This window comes from Acipenser ruthenus, chromosome 20 (genome assembly GCF_902713425.1).
Source record: "Acipenser ruthenus chromosome 20, fAciRut3.2 maternal haplotype, whole genome shotgun sequence".
NCBI classification, from domain to species: domain Eukaryota; kingdom Metazoa; phylum Chordata; class Actinopteri; order Acipenseriformes; family Acipenseridae; genus Acipenser; species Acipenser ruthenus.
Window position 1 is genome coordinate 13,544,898 of NC_081208.1, and position 19,762 is coordinate 13,564,659.

General features: G+C 45.0%; 1 protein-coding gene and 1 long non-coding RNA gene across 4 annotated transcripts in view; one reads left to right on the plus strand and one right to left on the minus strand.

Moving 5' to 3' along the window:
* Positions 1–19,762, minus strand: part of LOC117425377 (C-type lectin domain family 4 member E-like) — a 136,548-nt gene that overhangs the window by 42,632 nt on the left and 74,154 nt on the right. The window contains exon 4 of one of the 3 annotated variants that reach the window (XM_058993523.1): positions 6,358–6,402. The exons of the other annotated variants lie outside the window; for them this stretch is intronic. Within the exon in view, the coding sequence (XP_058849506.1) occupies positions 6,358–6,402 (45 nt within the window). The remainder of the gene's footprint in view (positions 1–6,357; positions 6,403–19,762) is intronic. 3 annotated transcript variants of the gene reach the window in all.
* Positions 14,772–19,592, plus strand: LOC131698878 (uncharacterized). Its single transcript, XR_009307882.1, has 3 exons — positions 14,772–14,907; positions 16,635–16,743; positions 19,161–19,592. It is a non-coding gene; the product is annotated as an uncharacterized LOC131698878 (long non-coding RNA).

The following is a 19,762-nucleotide window of genomic DNA, read 5'->3' on the forward strand; positions in this document are numbered from 1 at the left end:
TTCCTTCCTGATTCTGGCCTGACGTCACCACTACGTCCATCCTGTCACACCAGGAAAAAAACAATTTACATAAAACCTGAAAATAGCTAAAAAATAAGCACAGAAAAATGAAATTAATAAAACCCGAAAACAGAAGCCCTAATTATAATAAGCAGGCTGTTTGATCTCATAGAACCCCATTGTCATGTTCCCCTGAACGTCAATCATTCACTACTCTCTTTCTACATAAAGAAAACCTTGCATGACACAGGCCCAGGTTATGGGATGGAACCGCATTTTGATTGGACCTTGTCTGTCAGAGGAATAGATGTCAACACGAATGGGAAAGCTTGGAGGCATTTTATAGAGACCTGCTTCCAGAACCTTTCGATTATGCTGTACTAACATAACAAATTATGGGTGACTATTACTTGATATAAATTGTTACGTCATGTACGAATGTAAGAATTGGCTTTCTGTGGTGAAGTACTTTTATCTTTCAAATAGCATAAAGTGCCGAGAAAAAGTTTGTGAACCCCAATGATAATTACGGAAATTGTTTTACCATGATTGCCTTCTTGAATCAAAACCAGTCTTTTCTTAAATATCCAATAGGGATTGTATTAACCAATTCCATGTCTTTTGAAAAAAAACGATGTATGAATTAGACAAACAATGAGTAATTAAGATTCAGGGTATGTGAAAAAGTAAGTTAACCCCTGGTTTTATCAGCTCAATTAAGGGGATAATTAGAATCAGGTGTTTAAATTTTTAGGTAGATCTTGGGCAGCATTTGATTTTTTCAGTGTACCGATGACAATAACAAATTTAGTGAAAGCCTACTTTGGAGATTTGCAATTTAGTTTTTCAACTTCAGAATTCAGCACTACATGGCAATGCCTAGAAGTTGGAATAATGGCAGGATGCACCATTTCTCCACTGGCTTTTACCATGGCAATGGAAGTAATCATTAGGGTAAAATGGGTAGTGGGAGGAGAGCGCTTGGCTTCTGGAATGCGACTACCACCAATTCGAGCATACATGGATGACATGACAACCATGACTACAACAGTAGCCTGCACTAATCGATTATTGGGCAAATTAACCAATAACATTGCAGGGGCACTGTCACAAAAATGGCCGGAGTGGGTGGCGTCAGACCAGATCCAGGAAATAAACAACAGAGACTTGGAGTTTTGGTGAAGCTGAGCGTGTGATCGCGCTCAGCATTTAATAATTAACAGACCAGAAAATAAAAGGGTTGAACACAAAACAGGACACGGCACTTCACGCCAAAATAAAGAGACAAACAAAACGGACTACACAGACAAACACGGTGAGCTTCTATTCTTCACAATTACCTCCGTCTCCAATCTTGTTCTCCACTCACCGAACACACAACCCCGAGTGAATGAAATGTGCATCTATTTATACTGTTGTGCTGGGATTCAATTACTAATTAATTATTCACTTGAATCCCATCAAGTGAATTAATTATGTGCAACCTTGTGCGCGCATATTACTTACTTTAAATGCACGTGCAGTGATGTGCAATCCCGTGCCTAAATACAATTATACATTTTTAAATACACATGAAACACAGACCCGTTTATATCCCGTGTACCAATGACTATATACCAACATTAACACACCACACGCACATTGCCACAAGCACGAATGCAATTCAAGCCCACTAAATCAAGGAGCATCTCTATAATTAAAGGTAAAGTAGTAGATAAAATGTTCTTCATTAATGGTGAGGCAATACCAGCAGTATCTGAGAAGCCAGTGAAGAGTCTTGGGAGATGGTACGACGGGGATCTAAAGGACACAGTTCGTCTGGGAGAAGTTAGACAACAAGCAGTGGAAGGGTTGAAGAGCATAGACAGCAGTGCTTTACCAGGCAAACTAAAACTCTGGTGCTTTCAGTTTGGTCTACTTCCGAGGTTGCTGTGGCCACTGACTGTGTACGAGGTTTCTTTGACAACAGTAGAGAAGCTGGAAGCTTTAATCAGTTCATACATCAGGAAATGGTTGGGAGTTCCACGCTGCCTCAGCAGAGTGGGACTTTATGGTAAAGGAATACTGCAGCTACCAGTCTCCGCTCTAACCCAGGAGTTTAAGTGCGCCAAGGTCAGACTGGAAATGACATCAGTAGAGTCACGTGACAAATGCATAAGGGAGGCAGCACCTTTGTTGAAAACTGGAAGAAAGTGGGCGGCAAAGAAAGCTGTGGAGGGTGCAAAGGCTGCCCTTCGAATTGGTGATATCATGGGGCAAGTTCAGCATGGAAGAGGGGGTATGGGTCTCAGTTCAGCTCCTCCTACATGGCACAAGGCAGCCCCAGCTCAATGGAGGAAGCTGGAAGTCAACGAGGTGCAAAAGCAGGAGGAGGGGATGAGGTGCATAAAGGCCATTTCCCAGGCCAGGCAGGGAGAATGGATGAGATGGGAGAGTGTGGAACAACACAAGTTTGGCTGGCAAGACCTATGGTCAAGGGAACAGAGCAGGATCAGTTTCCTCATCAGGTCAACATATGATGTTCTCCCATCACCACAGAACCTAAACCTCTGGGTAGGAGAGGATCCCTCATGTCCTTTGTGTTCATCACCTGCAACATTAAGGCACATTTTGACAGGATGTAAGGTGGCTCTTAACCAAGGACGGTTTACTTGGCACCATGACCAGGTGCTGCGATGTTTGGCCTTAGCATTGAAAGACAAGCGTAACATGACCAATAATTTGCCACCTGTTCCATCAAAACATTACACACAAAAGACATTCCTCCGCCCAAGAGAGCAACCACCAAGAAAAGGTGTTAAAACCAATCCTCGCCCAGGACAACTGGAAGCTGCTAGAGACTGGAAAATGCTGGCAGATGTTGAACAACAGCTTATTTTTCCACCTGAGATTGCCACCACTAACCTTCGACCAGATATTGTCTTGTGGTCTGGATCAGCACATCTTGTTCACCTGGTAGAGTTAACAGTGCCATGGGAAGATGCTGTAGATGAGGCATATGAGAGGAAGAAACTGCGGTATGCTCAACTAGCCACTGAAGCGGAACAGCGAGGATGGAGTGTCCGGGTTTACCCAGTGGAGGTGGGTTGTCGAGGATTCGTGGCACACTCTACAAACCGGTTTCTCAGAGATGTCGGATTCGGTGGCCAAGAGTTGCGTCGCACAGTGAAGAACTTATCTGAAGCAGCAGAGAGGTGCAGCAACTGGCTGTGGTTGAGACAGAAAGATTCTGGCTGGGGATCTCAAGCACAATAGAAAGGAAAGCTGATGTACAGGTAAGTAAGCTGGGCTGAGCTGAGTGGGGGACGGAGGAGGGTGATGCTGGGACGCCAGAATCACCGTCGAGCCCTCTTGAGGTGTCGTGGGCTAGTCAACGAAACACCGAGGATGGAAGGTGCCCACTTGAAGACCCCAGAGATGTACCCTACTTAGCTCAATCCAGACGGTTCTCATGCTGATGCGCTGGGGAGACCGCACTGTGGTTGCTCCCCAGAGCCAGCATTGCAGCCGTTGTGTGTGCTGATGCGCTAGGGAGGCAATAAGCTGATCCCTGGAGCCAGCATTACACTTCAGCCATCAACACCAGACAGAAGGATATCTACATCATCATATGGAAGGAAGTGCAAATGGATGGAGACACATATGGATCACATTAGTTTACTGTGAAGCTACGTCTTAGTTGGTGCTTATCTTGGCGAGAGCCAAGTTCACATCAGCATGAAGCGTTAACATCTACTCTCATGTAATGGAAATCATTTCAGGGGTGAGTTTGGGAGGCCCCACCCTATATAAAGATCAGAAACTTTGTGAGTTTGGTCATCACCATACAGGTGTGTGGAAACACACCTCAGAAAAAACAGTTATTGATGCTCATCAGTCTAGAAAGGATTACAAAACCATTTCTAAGTATTTGGGGCTCCACTAATCCACTGTCTACAAATGGAGAAAGTTCAAGACCACAGTCACTCTACCCAGGAGCGGTTGTCCTACCAAATCTCTCCAAGAACAAACCGGAAAATCATCAAGGAAGTCACAAAGAACCCCAGAGTAACATCCAAGGATCTGCAGACCACTCTCGCCTTGGCTAATGTGAGTGTTCATGACCCAACTATCAGAAAAAGACTGAACAAGAAGGGTGTTCATGGAAGGAAACCACTGCTCTCTAAAAAAAACATTGCTGCCCGTCTGAAGTTCGCCAAAGAGCACATAGATGATCCACAAGACTTCTGGAACAATGTTTTCTGGACAGACGAGTCACTTTTTGGCCACAATGAGAAACGTTATGCTTGGCGAAAACCAAACACTGTGTTTGAACACAAGAACCTCATCCCAACCGTCAAGCATGTGGTGGGAGTGTGATGGTTGGGGGCTGCTTTACTGCCTCAGGACCTGGACGGCTTGCCATCAGTGACACAACCATGAATTCTGCATTGTACCAGAAGATTCTAGAGGAGAATGTCAGGCCACCCGTCCTTGAGCTGAAGCTGAACCGAAAGTGGGTCATGCAGCAAGACAATGATCCTAAACATACAAGCACATTTACAAAAGAATGGCTGCAGAAGAAGAAATTCTGCGTTTTAGAATGGCCTAGTCAAAGTCCGGACCGGAAATATGTGAAAATCCTAAGGGGTTCACAAACTTTTTCTCGGCACTGTATCGTTTGCATGACTGTAACAGAGATCGAATGATTCTTGGTGTTAGATCTCCCCCCTGACCTGTGAGAGCCCTGTGTAAAGGGAACAGAGTACCTTGGACTAGTTGGCCCGACAATTTATTCCTAGGGTTTGGTGGAAGTCGGCCTTCTAGAAAGGAGGCGGAGCTACGGTACACTAAACCATTGACCCGGAAGGTTAACGGCGTGGCATCTGCGGATTGGAGGAGTGGATGAGCTAGTTAACCAAGGGGTCAAGGTCAACGGTATAAATAGGGGATGTATCCGTGCAATCTGTTCTTTGTAATGGTTATGATATTGACCAAAAGGACCCGAGTGAAAACTAACCATGAGTGTTTTTTGTTTGTTTGGTCAGTCGTCTAAAGTCTACTGTTTGTCTTCTTTTTTATTCTCCCCAGAAAACATTATTTTTTATGAAGAAACAGAAATCAAATTCTTTTTTTTTAAACGTATTTCTTTATTGATGAAGAAACTACATTGCACTGAAATAGATACATGAAAGTTCATTAATGCAGGCGTTTGCCTTTATTAAAGGTTAATATTAAAATACATTTTTGAGAAGGAATATGGTATTCCAAAGCTTATGTAATGTCCATCAATATATAGCCATGCGTATGGGTTTATCAGACCTCAAAATGAATAGAATGGCAGAGTTCAACATATTTTATTCACCTATCACACGCAAAAAAAAAAAGTCATGGGTGACATTATAAAAAGGGGACGTAGAGATGTGATCTGTTCCTTTGTGAATGGTTATATTAAAGGACCTGAAGGAGAACCTGTGCTGTGAAATGTGAGTGTTTTGTATTTTTTTTGTTTGTCGTTAATAACACTGTTTGTAATTATTTGAACTTCTAACAGGATCTGGAGCTGTTGCCAAAGGCCAGCATTAAACCCGGATCAACAGCACTGCACTTTTGTTTAACACTAAAAAACTGTATTCAGCACGAGCACTAGAGCACACACTGTGGACTGGTGTTTGTGTTTGTGTTACGTGTGGGTGAACTAAAAACGGGACTGTTATTATTTCAGGGCCAACCCGCGGATTACAAATAGGCAATACACATTGCTGTATTGCTTCATTATCATTGTTATTATTTACTGTTGTTTTGCCATCAGGCCAATGGATTTGAAAAACCATTAAACAACATTGCACCTGGATTACAATTGTTCTGTCTGTTTATTGATCACCTGTACCTTCACACAGCTAACCACTTTGCCACAGGCCTATATCAGCTCTTTCACTTCTGGGGTTTAAGAGACCGGAGCCCTTCAACAAGTTAACATAAACATTATTGTACTGGATTGGTAAAATATTCCTTATCTATTCCTGATAGTTTAAACTGTAGATAGACAATCAAGTGGGCATTGGACACTGAAGTGATGGGAGTTTGTCAGAGACTGACCATAGAGCCCTTCAATGGTTGAGCAACACGAGAGATTCTAATTCTAATGGATTCTCGTTGGGTTTTAGCCCTACAAAGGTTTGTTATATGTTATCGTGCAGGGAAACAAAACGTTACTGCAGCTTTATTATCTTGAGTCCCTGATTCCGAGTTCCCAGAGGGGGAGGGAAATGTGAGAAAGGCTGTCTGTGCTTTCTCACTAGCACCTAAATTAAACAACCACATGAAATCTAAACTACAAACAGCATTGATACAAAGGGAAACCAAAAATGTACTTACTGCCGTGTTTTCTCGCTGGAACTGGGTCCGGTGGAGCGTGCCTTTCTGTAAGAAAAAAGAAAAAAACAAATTAGTGGTTTTTTTTTTTAAAAAAAGGTCATGTTAACATTTCATGTAAAAAGGTACCATTCCCATGAAATGTTATGACACTGTATTGTGGAAAAAAACGTACCTGAGTTACGAATTATGCTTATAAAGGCGGTTTCACTTTTGTTTGAGGTGGTAATGTCTTGCCTACTCAAGCTCCCATTCAGTAAGTGTTAGTAGATAATTATAACATCATCCTAAGCAATATCTTTGATACTGTAGCACCTATCAAAAATAAGAAAGTGTTTTTTAAAAGATGCTCTTAAATATACATGTCGGAAACTAGAACGTAGATGGAAAGACACCAAATTGCAGATCTTCTTACTCTTGAAACATAAGGCTGCTCTGTCTTCAGCTACATCAGCCTATTACTCAAATCTTATAGAAACAAATAAAGATAATCCTCAATTTCTTTTTACAACAATAGCTAAGTTAACAAACCAGCAGAAGGAGCCCTCCTTGTGTGCACTGTCGCCAGCAAGCAGGGATTATTTTATAACCCACTGTAACAGTGTGAGGAGCCCTGTACATGTGTTTGTTTATTTTTAGAACAGGGTCTCCCCCTCCGCCCCTGTGTTATTTTGTATTTGTGTATTATGATTTATTTATTGTATTTATGTGTTATTGTTTACTTGTGATTTTATTGTATATATATATATATACAGACGTGTTCAAATTTGTTGGTACCCTTACAGCTCATTGAAATAATGCTTCATTCCTCCTGAAAAGTGATGAAATTAAAAGCTATTTTATCATGTATACTTGCATGCCTTTGGTATGTCATAGAATAAAGCAAAGAAGCTGTGAAAAGAGATGAATTATTGCTTATTCTACAAAGATATTCTAAAATGGCCTGGACACATTTGTTGGTACCCCTTAGAAAAGATAATAAATAATTGGATTATAGTGATATTTCAAACTAATTAGTTTCTTCAATTAGTATCACACATGTCTCCAATCTTGTAATCAGTCATTCAGCCTTTTTAAATGGAGAAAAGTAGTCACTGTGCTGTTTGGTATCATTGTGTGCACCACACTGAACATGGACCAGAGAAAGCAAAGGAGAGAGTTGTCTGAGGAGATCAGAAAGAAAATAATAGACAAGCATGGTAAAGGTAAAGGCTACAAGACCATCTCCAATGAGCCTGATGTTCCTGTGACAACAGTTGCAAATATTATTAAGAAGTTTAAGGTCCATGGAACTGTAGCCAACCTCCCTGGGCGCAGAAAATGGAAAATCAAGAGGAAAATCGACCCCAGATTGAACAGAAGGATAGTGCGAATGGTAGAAAAAGAACCAAGGATAACTGCCAAAGAGATACAAGCTGAACTCCAAGGTGAAGGTACTTCAGTTTCTGATCGCACCATCCTTCGCTTTTTGAGCGAAAGTGGGCTCCATGGAAGAAGACCCAGGAGGACTCCACTTTTGAAAGAAAAACATAAAAAAGCCAGACTGGAATTTGCTAAAATGCATATTGACAAGCCACAATCCTTCTGGGAGAATGTCCTTTGGACAGATGAGTCAAAACTGGAGCTTTTTGGCAAGTCACATCAGCTCTATGTTCACAAACGAAAAAATGAAGCTTTCAAAGAAAAGAACACCATACCTACAGTGAAACATGGAGGAGGCTCGGTTATGTTTTGGGGCTGCTTTGCTGCGCCTGGCACAGGGTGCCTTGAATCTGTGCAGGGCTGTGACAGGCTGGCTGCAGGGAGGAACTCAGACCAGAGAGAGAAACACACAGACAGACGGTGGTGTTGAGTGCAAATGGTAGCACTCAGCATTTATTAACAAAGTAAAAGGTTTGAACAGAACACAAAACAGGACACGGCACTTTACGCCAAAATAAAACAGACAAACAAAACGCACTAACACTTAACAAACGGTGCACGGAGAGACAAACAAACATGGTGAGTACAACACTTATATTTACGTTCTTATTTATTTTAACTCCTCTCTCTCTCTCCCGTTCTCCACTCTCGAACACCCAACCCCGAGTGAGTCAAACGTGCATCTATATATACTGTTGTGCTGGGATTCAATTACTAATTAATTATTCACTTGAATCCCAGCACGTGAATTAATTCTGTGCAACCCCGTGCTCACATACTATACTTTAAATGCACGTGAAGTGATGTGCAATCCCGTGCCTAAATATAATTATACAATTTAAATACTCGTGCTGCACACACCCATTTATATCCCGTGTACCAACTACAATACACCAACATTTAACATACCACACACAACATACAACATATAACACACAAATGCACACAGGGGCGGGGCACATTGCCACATATACCCCCCTTGTGCGCAGCACACATGGCCTCAACGGCCACCTCCCCCCTTAAAAATCCAGCAGTCCAGGACAAAGTCTCGGGCTGGGAAGGGAGGCTTCAGTGGGCCCATGGCTGGCAATGCTGTCAGCACCCCTGACGGTAGTGGCACGGCTGACAGCATGCTGGTCCACTCCTGCAGCGAAATTGCTGCGGGGATGCTGGTCTCCTGACCTCTCCCCCTTTCTTCGTAGCCGGTAGCTCCCTCCTGTGGGGCTCCGGCCACAAGAACTCCTGCAGCGAAACTGCTGCTGGGGAAAGTGGTCTCCTGACCTCTCCCCCTGTCTTTGTAGCCGGTAGCTCCCCTTTCTGGAGCTCCGGCCACCGTACTCCCTGTGGTGGAGGTGCGGGAAGCAGAGACAGCTCCTGCTGTTCTGCTCCTGGCAGTGGCGGAGGCAGGGGAAGCTCCTGCTCCTCTGCTCCGGGCAGTGGCGGAGGCAGAGGCAGCTCCTGCTCCTCTGCTCCTGGTGGTGGCGGAGGCAGAGGCAGCTCCTGTTCCTCTGCTCCGGGCGGTGGCGGAGGTAGAGGCAGCTCCTGCTCCTCTGCTCCGGGCCGTGGTGGAGGCAGAGGCAGCTCCTGCTGCTCTGCTCCTGGTGGTGGTGGAGATAGAGGCAGCTCCTGCTCCTCTGCTCCTGCAAGTGGCGGAGTCAGAGGCAGCTCCTGCTCCTCTGCTCCTGGTGGTGGTGGAGGCGGAGGCAGAGGCAGCTCCTGCTCCTCTGCTCCTGGAGGTGGCAGAGGCAGAGGCAGCTCCTGCTCCTCTGCTCCTGGCAGTGGCGGAGGCAGAGGCAGCTCCTGCTCCTCTGCTCCTGGAGGTGACGGAGGCAGAGTCAGCTCCTGCTCCTCTGCTCCTGGTAGTGGCGGAGGCAGAGGCAGCTCCTGCTCCTCTGCTCCTGAAAGTGGCGGAGACAGAGGCAGCTCCTGCTCCTCTGCTCCGGGCCGTGGTGGAGGCAGAGGCAGCTCCTGCTGCTCTGCTCCTGCAAGTGGCGGAGGCAGAGGCAACTCCTGCTCCTCTGCTCCGGGCGGTGGCGAAGGCAGAGGCAGCTCCTGCTGCTCTGCTCCTAGTGGAGGAAGTGGTGGAGATGGCAGAGGCAGAGGCAGCTCCTGCTGCCCTGCTCCTAGTGGTGGAAGCAGTAGAGGTGGGAGCAGCGTGTAGTCTCCTGGCGATGGAGGTGGGAGCAGCGTGTAGTCTCCTACTGTTGCAGGGGACTGGTGCGGGTCTCCCTCCCTTGCAGGCGTAGGTGATGGAGGCAGAGGCAGCTCCTGCTCCTCTCCTCCGGGTGGTGACGGTGGGGAAAGTGATACCAGCAGACATTCACACTCTGCTGGTGGACACGGGGACAGCAGGCATTCTTCCTCTGCTGGTGGACATGGGGACAGCAGGCATTCTTCCTCTGCTGGTGGAGGTGGAACCAGCAGGCATTCTCCCTCTGCTGGCAGCTTGGGTCTTAGGGCTGTGGACGCACCGACTCCTCCCTTTTGGGCTGTAGACGCACCGACTCCTCCCTTTTGGGCTGTGGACGCACCGACTCCTCCCTTTTGGGCTGTGGACGCACCGACTCCCCCCTCTTGGGCTGTGGACGTTCGGGCTCCCCCCACTCAGGCGTAGGACGTTTGGGCTCCTCCCACTCAGGCGTAGGACGTTCGGGCTCCTCCCACTCAGGCGTAGGACGTTCGGGCTCCTCCCGCTTGGGCTGTGGACACTCAGGCTCCTCCCGCTTGGGCTGTGGACGCTCTGGCTCCTCCCACTTGGGCTGTGGACGCTCAGGCTCCTCCCGCTTGGGCTGTGGACGCTCAGGCTCCTCCCGCTTGGGCTGCGGACGCTCAGGCTCCTCCTGCTTGGGCTGTGGACACTCAGGCTCCTCCCGCTTGGGCTGTGGACGCTCAGGCTCCTCCGGCTTGGGCTGTGGACACTCAGGCTCCTCCCACTCAGGTACTGGCGAGTTGGCATAGGGGCATCCCGACCAGTCGTGTCCCCCTTCCTCACATTGCCCGCACCAGCTCGGTGGCACCTCGGAGCAGTCCCTCCAGCGGTGATCCACCTTTCCGCACCAGGTGCACCAGGGGAACAGGTTCTCTGGCTCCTCTGGCCACTGTTGCAGTTGTGGTTGGGGCGGTGGGAGCAGCAGTCTACCTCCCCCTGCTGGTGGTGGAGACTGAGGCGACCCCTGCTCCTCCATCTCCTGATGGACAGGGCAGGGGGCCACGTAGTGCTCACCTCCACAGATGGGGCATAGTTGGGGTAGCTGTCCGAGGGGGTACCAGGGGCAGTTGGTGTTGGAATGCCCAGGCTCAGCGCAGCAGTAACACCCGGGCTGCTGTTCCTCCGGCTGGTGTTGTGGTTGCTGTTGCAGCTTTCCTTTCCCCGTTCTTTTCCTTCTCCCTACCTTCCTCCCTTGAGCTGGTTTCTCCTCCTCTTGGAAAGGGCAGACAACCACTGTGTGCCCGTATACTCCACAAGCAAGGCCTTGGTCCTCCAAGCACCCGAGAAGATCCTCCAGCTCACTGCAGTCGTCTCTCCAGCTATCCTTTTTTTTTTACCCTTTCTGGCCTGAGTCTGGAGGCGCTATCGTCCCGGTTCTGACACCACGTGTCACAAAGATGGCTGGAGTGGGTGGCGTCAGACCAGAAAGGAATACACAGACAGACGGTGGTGATGAGAAGCTGAGTGCAAATGGTAGCACTCAGCGTTTATTAACAAAGTAAAAGGTTTAAACAGAACACAAAACAGGACACGGCACTTTACGCCAAAATAAAACAGACAAACAAAACGCACTAACACTTAACAAACGGTGCACGGAGAGACAAACAAACATGGTGAGTACAACACTTATATTTACGTTCTTATTTATTTTAACTCCTCTCTCTCTCTCCCGTTCTCCACTCTCGAACACCCAACCCCGAGTGAGTCAAACGTGCATCTATATATACTGTTGTGCTGGGATTCAATTACTAATTAATTATTCACTTGAATCCCAGCACGTGAATTAATTCTGTGCAACCCTGTGTTCATATACTATACTTTAAATGCACGTGAAGTGATAGTGCAATCCCGTGCCTAAATATAATTATACAATTTAAATACTCGTGCTGCACACACCCATTTATATCCCATGTACCAACTACAATACACCAACATTTAACATACCACACGCAACATACAACATATAACACACAAATGCACACAGGGGCGGGGCACATTGCCACAAGGGCACAATGAAATCTCAAGACTATCAAGGCATTCTGGAGTGAAACGTATTGCCCAGTGTCAGAAAGCTCTGTCTCAGTCACAGGTCATGGGTTCTCCAACAGGATAATGACCCAAAACACACAGCTAAAAGCACCCAAGAATGGATAAGAACAAAACATTGGACTATTCTGAAGTGGCCTTCTATGAGTCCTGATCTGAATCCTATCGAACATCTATGGAAAGAGCTGAAACTTGCAGTCTGGAGAAGGCACCCATCAAATCTGAGACAGCTGGAGCAGTTTGCTCAGGAAGAGTGGGCCAAACTACCTGTTAACAGGTGCAGAAGTCTCATTGAGAGCTACAGAAAACGTTTGATTGCAGTGTGTACTGTATTGTTTGTATTTTGTGTTTGTGATTAATTTCTTTAAATATTTTATTTCGCTCGGTGAACAGTGTTTTCTGTTAAAACCTTTTTTTTTTGTTGTACAAAAATAAACAACGCACGCTGCGCCTTTCTTTGTTTGTTTTTGTTCCTGCAACTGGCCTGACGTCACCACTACGTCCATCCTGCCACACCCACTTTAATAAAAAAATCCTTGATATAAGAAATCAGATATCTAATAGTGCAGACAATTTAAACAAGCCGTCCTACAACACTGACAAAACCACTTCTCTGGGTCCTGCTACACCAGACCAAACCTTTGAATCTTATCTTAATTAATCAGCTAGATTGAATTGACTTAGTTAGTAAGACAACATCAACTACATGTGCTTTAGACCCCATTCCTTCTAAACTGCTTAAAGAAGTTTTTCTAGGATTAATAATACCGTTTTAAATATTATTAATAGCTCGCTTTCATCTGGTACTGTTCCTAACTCCTTCAAGGTTGCTGTAGTACAATCATTGCTTAAAAAACCTCCTCTGGATCCCAAAATCGCAACCTTCACAACTTTAAGCCTATTTCTAACCTCCCCTTTCTATCTAAAGTTTTCGAGAGAGTGGTAGCTAACCAACTTAATGCCTTCCTAGCAGTACATGATATTTATGAGAAATTTCAGTCAGGTTTCCGCCCGGATCATAGCATTGAAACTGCTCTTATTAGAGTGGTAAATGATGTGCTCTTGTCGTCAGATACGGGCTCCCCCTCGGTTCTTATTCTTTTAGATCCAAGTGCAGCATTTGACACTATTGATCCTCCTATTCTGATTAAACATTTTAAGTCTTGTAGGATTGTCAGGTAGTGTACTGTCCTGGTTGAAATCCTGTCTTTCAAATAAGCTACAATATTTAAAATTGAGGGAGATTCTTCCTTTCTATCTGAAGTTACATGTGGCGTCACCCAGGGTTCTGTTCTCTGACCAATTTTGCTTTCCCTATACATGCTGCCCTTGGGCGATATGGTGCGTAGACATGAGGTCAATTTTCATTGTTATGCTTGCTGATACTCAACTGCATTTGTCTCTAAAACCAGGTGATACTAAATATCCTGACTACCTGCCTCGCTGATATTAAGCGATGGATGTCGGACAACTTTTTATTGTTAAATTCAGATAAATTTAACAATATACATGACTTTATAATCTACTACCGGTTCACTGGACTTCACTTCAGTGGACCCATGACCGCTAGGTCCAGTGACCGCATTGCGAAAACACACAAGCAGACGACCTGCTCATAGCGTGAAAGCACACCCCAGGTCAACAAGGAATGTTGTCATTTTGCACATTGAATGTTGCTGATGGCAAGGTTCCTGTTTCTTTTGTTTAAAATTGTTTATTTTTTCACATTCTGAATGATTTGTAGATAAATGCCGTCTCAATTCTGGTGGATTTATTTTTGTTTTGTTTGACAAAACCTCCTGAATAATAATGCACTGGAGCTTGGATCATCCTCGGATCCAGTAAATGTAAATACTAGTGCTGGTCCCGCAACCGTTACCTCATGTAGCAAATCTATCCATTTCTAACACAATTTATTACATTCACTGATCGCCAACTTCGCTCGATGAAAAAAACACCGGAATATGAAGACGAGGTGGGTGGGAAGCAATCTGAAAAATTAAAAAATGATTGGAGAGTACAGGATGTTACTTACCACACAGTCGGTAGGATTTATAGCATTTTTGTTAAATATGACGGCGTCAAGAACAGACTGTACACATTATCTCCAGAAGTAGTGTTAATAGAATTTAGTTTTGGCATATAGTCTTGTGAGATATTAAAGCTGAATAAACCCATATAATAACTGAAATCAAGCTGAAATCGATCGGAACAGTTCACAAGTCAAGCTACAAATGTAGCCTCTTTTTGTTTCACATTAACTTCTGTTACTATATGTAGCTAACCTCTCCAAAAACGTACTGAAATAATTGAAATAATGGTATACTGTATTCTTATACCCCTGGCAAGACTGTAGCACATATATTGTTGAAAATGAAAAGTACTAAAACTGTGGGTTATTTTTTTAAATGTATTTATTTATTTTATTTTATTTTATTTTATTTTGTTATTCAAACAGAGTTAGGAATATTCAATGCACTGCGCTACTTTTATGCCGAGCAAAAAGACTGGGACAGCCAGATTAGGTTTTTTTTTTTTGAAGTCCAATAAACACAAGCAGTAGAATGAGCACAGATTAGAAAGCAGTGCATTCATGTGAATGCTAGATGTAGATTTTATTTTTATTTTTTAAATAATGCTGGCTAAAAAAAAAAAGTCTGTCATTTTTTTTAGGAAGTGTAGGGGTGCGTTGCCCTTTTAAGAGCAGTGCAGGAGGGCGTTTCCCCCTTAAGAATTGGGTGCCTGATTAGAATGGTACTATAAAAGGACAGGACTTGCTAACCATGAGGGAGAACCAGGAAATGCAGACTTCCAGCTGCCTGGCCAACACGCCAACACGCCAACACGCCAACCTAAACTTTTGGTGCATGAACTGAGTGAGTAAGCAACACCTATGTAATTAGGACTGTGACTGTGAAATATCAAAAGTGTACAGAAGGGTGACACAGAGGTAGGAGAAATTGTAAGAAGGCATTGGGAAACCTTGGAACCTATATTACAGGACTGGGATTTATGTTCTTAAGTATTGCTAGTTGCACATTGAACAGTGTTATTGTCTGCAATCGTTGAGCACTGCGTTAGTGGAGGACCAAGAAACTGGCAGAGCACCAGCATTGCAGAGACAGACAGATTGACCCAGCAGAGCAAAGGGCTGGGTGACCAGGGGAGTATACTGCTTTCACTGTCAATTGTGAGCAAACAAGTTGTGCCGTATTGAATTCAGCACTAGCCTCTTTGGCTGTCAATCATTTTAAAATTGTATAAAGACGTCAGGTGGAGGAAGAGAGAGGGTGATTGTAGGAAGTGACGTAATAGTTGACGCAGAGAGAGAATGAGAGAATGCAGTATGGCAATAAGTTGTAATAGTTTTTTTTTTTGTTTGTTTTTTTTGGTGTCTAAGCTTACCGTTAATTAATATATGAATTAAAGCTTTGACACCACGGATGTTTTGTATATGGGGAAACTCGTTAGGACAGGAATGATGTCAAGTCAACTATTGAGGAATAAAGTGGCGAGTGATTTGAAACTTGCAGGACCAGTGAAGACGCCGACACGGTTTGCAATTTTGAATTCACCAATGGTTATTTAATGCGTGGAGAACAATCCATATTGATTTAAATTAACGAGACTGAAACCTGGAGTTTTATACTGCTGTATTACTAACCGGATAAACCTGGAGTTTTCTGCATATTACTCTATTATTAGCGAGACTGAAACCTGGAGTTTTTATACTGCTGTATTACTAGCCGGATAAACTTGTGATATGAATAGTTTATGAATGTTTGTTGTATTAAGGGTATAAAATTGATTCTTTGTATAAATCAGTTAAACTGAATTGATACTTGTACAACCTGTGATATTGATAGTTTCTTTGCATATGAATCAGTTAAACTGAATTGCTATTTGCACAGCCTGTGATATGAATAATTTATGAATGTTGGTTGTATTAATGGTATAAAATTGGTTCTTTGCATATGAATCAGTTAAACTGAATTGCCATTTTCTCAATATGTGATATAGATGGTTTGTTAATGTTTGCTGGGTGTAAAGAACTGCATCCGAGGAATAACCATAGTTAATCCGTTAGGAGGGCTCAATATGAGTAATGGAATTACCATTTAACTATAAAAAAATCTTATTGGCTATTCAGTTTAATTGCTTGTGCTATGTTTAGGATAATGCGGAGACCATGTAAATTGAGAAATATACTATTGTATGTTTCTTAATAGTTATGGTTTCAGTGATTGGGAACTAATTGAGTACTAAAGGTGTCAAGGATGAATGCTCTTAAATGTGTGGTGTAAAACCAAAATGAGTGACAGTACTGGTTATGGAATAAATGTTAATGGGTGTTTATTTAAAACCCTATGCTTAAGTTATCAAGAGTCAGTTGCAATTTTTACATTGTAGGGTCGCGTTGGTAGAAACTTGGTTTTGCTACAAGGTCCGAGTAACGAGTTGCGTTTTATTGGGAAGTTTATATATACTTTCCTGGCGCCCGAACTTTATTAGGCCAATTTCGTTACAAAGTGTTGCTGTGCTGAAAAGGATAATTGCTGCTGTATTAACTGTGCCTTGCATGTGGTGTGCTCTTTTGCCCTAGCTATCCCTCTGGACGTGCCGCTGGGACAAAAGGAAGTGGACACGGCCCTGGGCAACCCCATCGGGGGACCTGGAGGCATCGCCACACCTCAAGGCTGGGTTAATGTGCTGTTAAGTATCAGTAGCCACAGGGCAGGAAGTGCGGGAAAGCACATGCATAAAGGGCATTAGCTGTAGATTTGGAGCAATTTAAAAACTGACAGTGACTGTGACCAAGTAACTACATATTAATATTATTATTATTATTTATTTCTTAGCAGACGCCCTTATCCAGGGCGACTAACAATCGTAAGTAAATACATTTCAAGTGTTACAGTACAAGTAATACAATAAGAGCAAGATAAATACAATGACTTTGGTTCAAGCAAGTACAAGTGTGACAAAACACAATTCAATATTACAGCAGATAACAGTGACAGTGATAGTTATTATTATTTATTTATTAGCAGACGCCCTTATCCAGGGCGACTTACAATTGTTACAAGATATCACATTATTTTTTTTTACATATAATTACCTATTTATAGAGTTTTTTTTTTTTTTAACTGGAGCAATCTAGGTAAAGTACCTTGCTCAAGGGTACAACAGCAGTGTCCCCCCACCTGGGATTGAACACACGACCCTCTGGTCAAGAGTCCAGAGCCCTAACCACTACTCCACACTGCTCAGGAAGAATCGGCAAGTGCGTGCCAGAGTGGAGATGTGCTGGGAATAAGAGAGGCAGGGGTCCAGGGTGACTCCGAGGTTCTTAGCTGAGGAAGAGGGAGAGAGTGTGGTAATTCCAGAGGAACAGAGATAGAGAGATCAGAGGAGGGGGAGGAGGAGGGAAAGAAAAGGAGGTCAGATTTAGAGAGGTTGAGTTTGAGGTGATGCGAGTGCATCCAGGAGGAAATAGCAGACAGGTAGAGATACGGGAGGAGATGGTGGAGTCAGAGGTGGGGAAGGAGAGGAAAATCTGAGCATCATCAGCATAGAAATGGTATGAGAAACCATAGGATGCAATGAGGGGGCCCAGGGAGCGGGTGTAGAGAGAGAACAGGAGAGGACCCAAGACTGACCCTTGGGGGATTCCTGTTAAGAGAGGGTGAGGTGTGGAGGTTGCTCCACGCCAGGTCACCTGGTAAGTGCGGTTGGAGAGGTAGGAGGAGAACCAGGCCAGAGCAGTGCCAGAGATCCCCAGGTCAGCGAGAGATGACAGTAGAATAGAGTGATCAACAGTGTCAAAGGCAGCAGAGAGGTCGAGGAGAATTAGGACTGAGGAGAGAGAGGCAGCTCGGGCAGACTTAAGTGAGTTGGTGACAGACAGGAGGGCGGTTTCAGTGGAGTGAGCAGAGCGGAAGCCAGATTGGAGAGGGTCGAGCAGAGAGTGGTTGGACAGGAAAGCAGAGAGCTGGCGGTGTACAGTCCGCTCGAGGGTTTTGGAGAGGAAGGGAAGGCGGGAGACAGGACAGTAGCTCTGGAGGGAGGTGGGGTCGAGGGTAGGTTTTTTGAGGAGGGGAGTGATAGAGGCTTTTTTGAAGGCAGAGGGAAAGAGACCAGAAAGTAGAGAGGTGTTGAGAAGGGAGGAGATGAAGGGAAGTAGAGCAGCTTGAAAGAGGTGAGTGGGGAGGGGGTCCAGGGCACACGTGGTGGGTTTGTGACCCTGGAGCAGGGAGGAGAGGTCAGAGTCTGAGAGGGGCAAGAAGGTGGAGAAGGAGGGTGAGTTAGTAGGGGATGTAGTGGGTGTAGGGGTTGGAGCAGGAGGGGGTGCTGGGGAGGGAGAGGTGTTAAAGAGTTTACGGATATCTGAGATTTCAGAAGAGAAGGAGGCAAAGTCATCAGGGGAGATAGAGGAGGAAGGGGGGAGGGTTTAGGAGGGAGGAGAAGGTAGAGAATAGTTTACGTGGGTTGTTGGTGGAGGCTTGGAAATAAGTACATTTAGCAGAGGAGAGAGTAGAGGAGAAGGAGGAGAGTGCGGTAAAGGTCTAGGGCAGCAGGGAGTTTGGTTCTCTTCCATTTCTTTTCAGCAGATCGCAGTGTGATTCTTGCGGAGCGCAGAAGAGAGCCAGGGATGGGGAGGGGAGGTGCGAGCAGGTCGGGAGGTGAGGGGACAGAGGGAGTCGAGGGAGGAGAAGAGGGTGGAGGTAGCAGAGTCTACGGAGAGTTGTGAAAAGGAGTCGATAGGAGGGAGGTGAGAGAGAGCAGTGGAGGCAAGGACAGAGGGGGAGAGAGAGCGGAGGTTACGGCGAGAGGTGACAGTGGGGGTAGGAAGAGCAGGGAGAGGGGGGTGAGACAGAGAAATAGTGATCAGAGAGGTCCAGGGGGGTGACAGAGAGGTTGGAGGGGCAGCAGGCCCTGGAGAAGGTGAGGTCCAGTTGACGGCCAGCTTTGTGGGTAGGAGGGGATGGAGAAAGACAGAAGTCGAAGGAGTGGGAGGAATCCAGCAGAGTGGCTGGGGTTGGAGAGATGGATGTTGAAATCACCTAACAGGACAGTAGGGGTAGACAGAGAGGGGATAACTTGGTGCCGTGTATCCCTCCCTTTTCAGGTAGAGGCAGTGCGTCTCAAGGGAGCCGAGCGACCAGCAGTAAGAGAAGCAGGCCGAGCACACCACCTGTGATGTGCAGTGCTGGAGGATCCGGAGTTCAGGACATTCCAAGTTGCTGGACCGGAGAGAGCGCTGGGAGCTTGGAGTGAATCAGCAAGCACACTACAGATTGCTATTGCGGCTAAGGGAGCCAAGATTTGCAGCGGATTGGGAGTGACAGTGGACTGGGAGGGTGTATTGGGACTGGTGAAACTATTTATTTTTCTTGGTGGGGGCTATAGGTTAGTGAATTATGTGCACTTATTCACTTTAGGTGTCGAGTTTTAATTAAAAGAATGTGTGAATGTTCCATCGCTGTTTTATAGTAACTAACTTCTTATGGTGTTTTATAGATCAATTAACTGGTTTCTGCAATAAAGAATTATGATTTTATCTTATGGTCTGTATGTGGTCTATTGGGAATTCAGTATCACATTTCAGTATACAGATTACACATGACAGATAAGAGCAGTTGTAAAGCACAATAAAATCAGTAGCAAAAGATCAAAATCAAATGACAGCAAAAAACAGAATACAGTAAATTACATGTAAGAGTGGGTTCG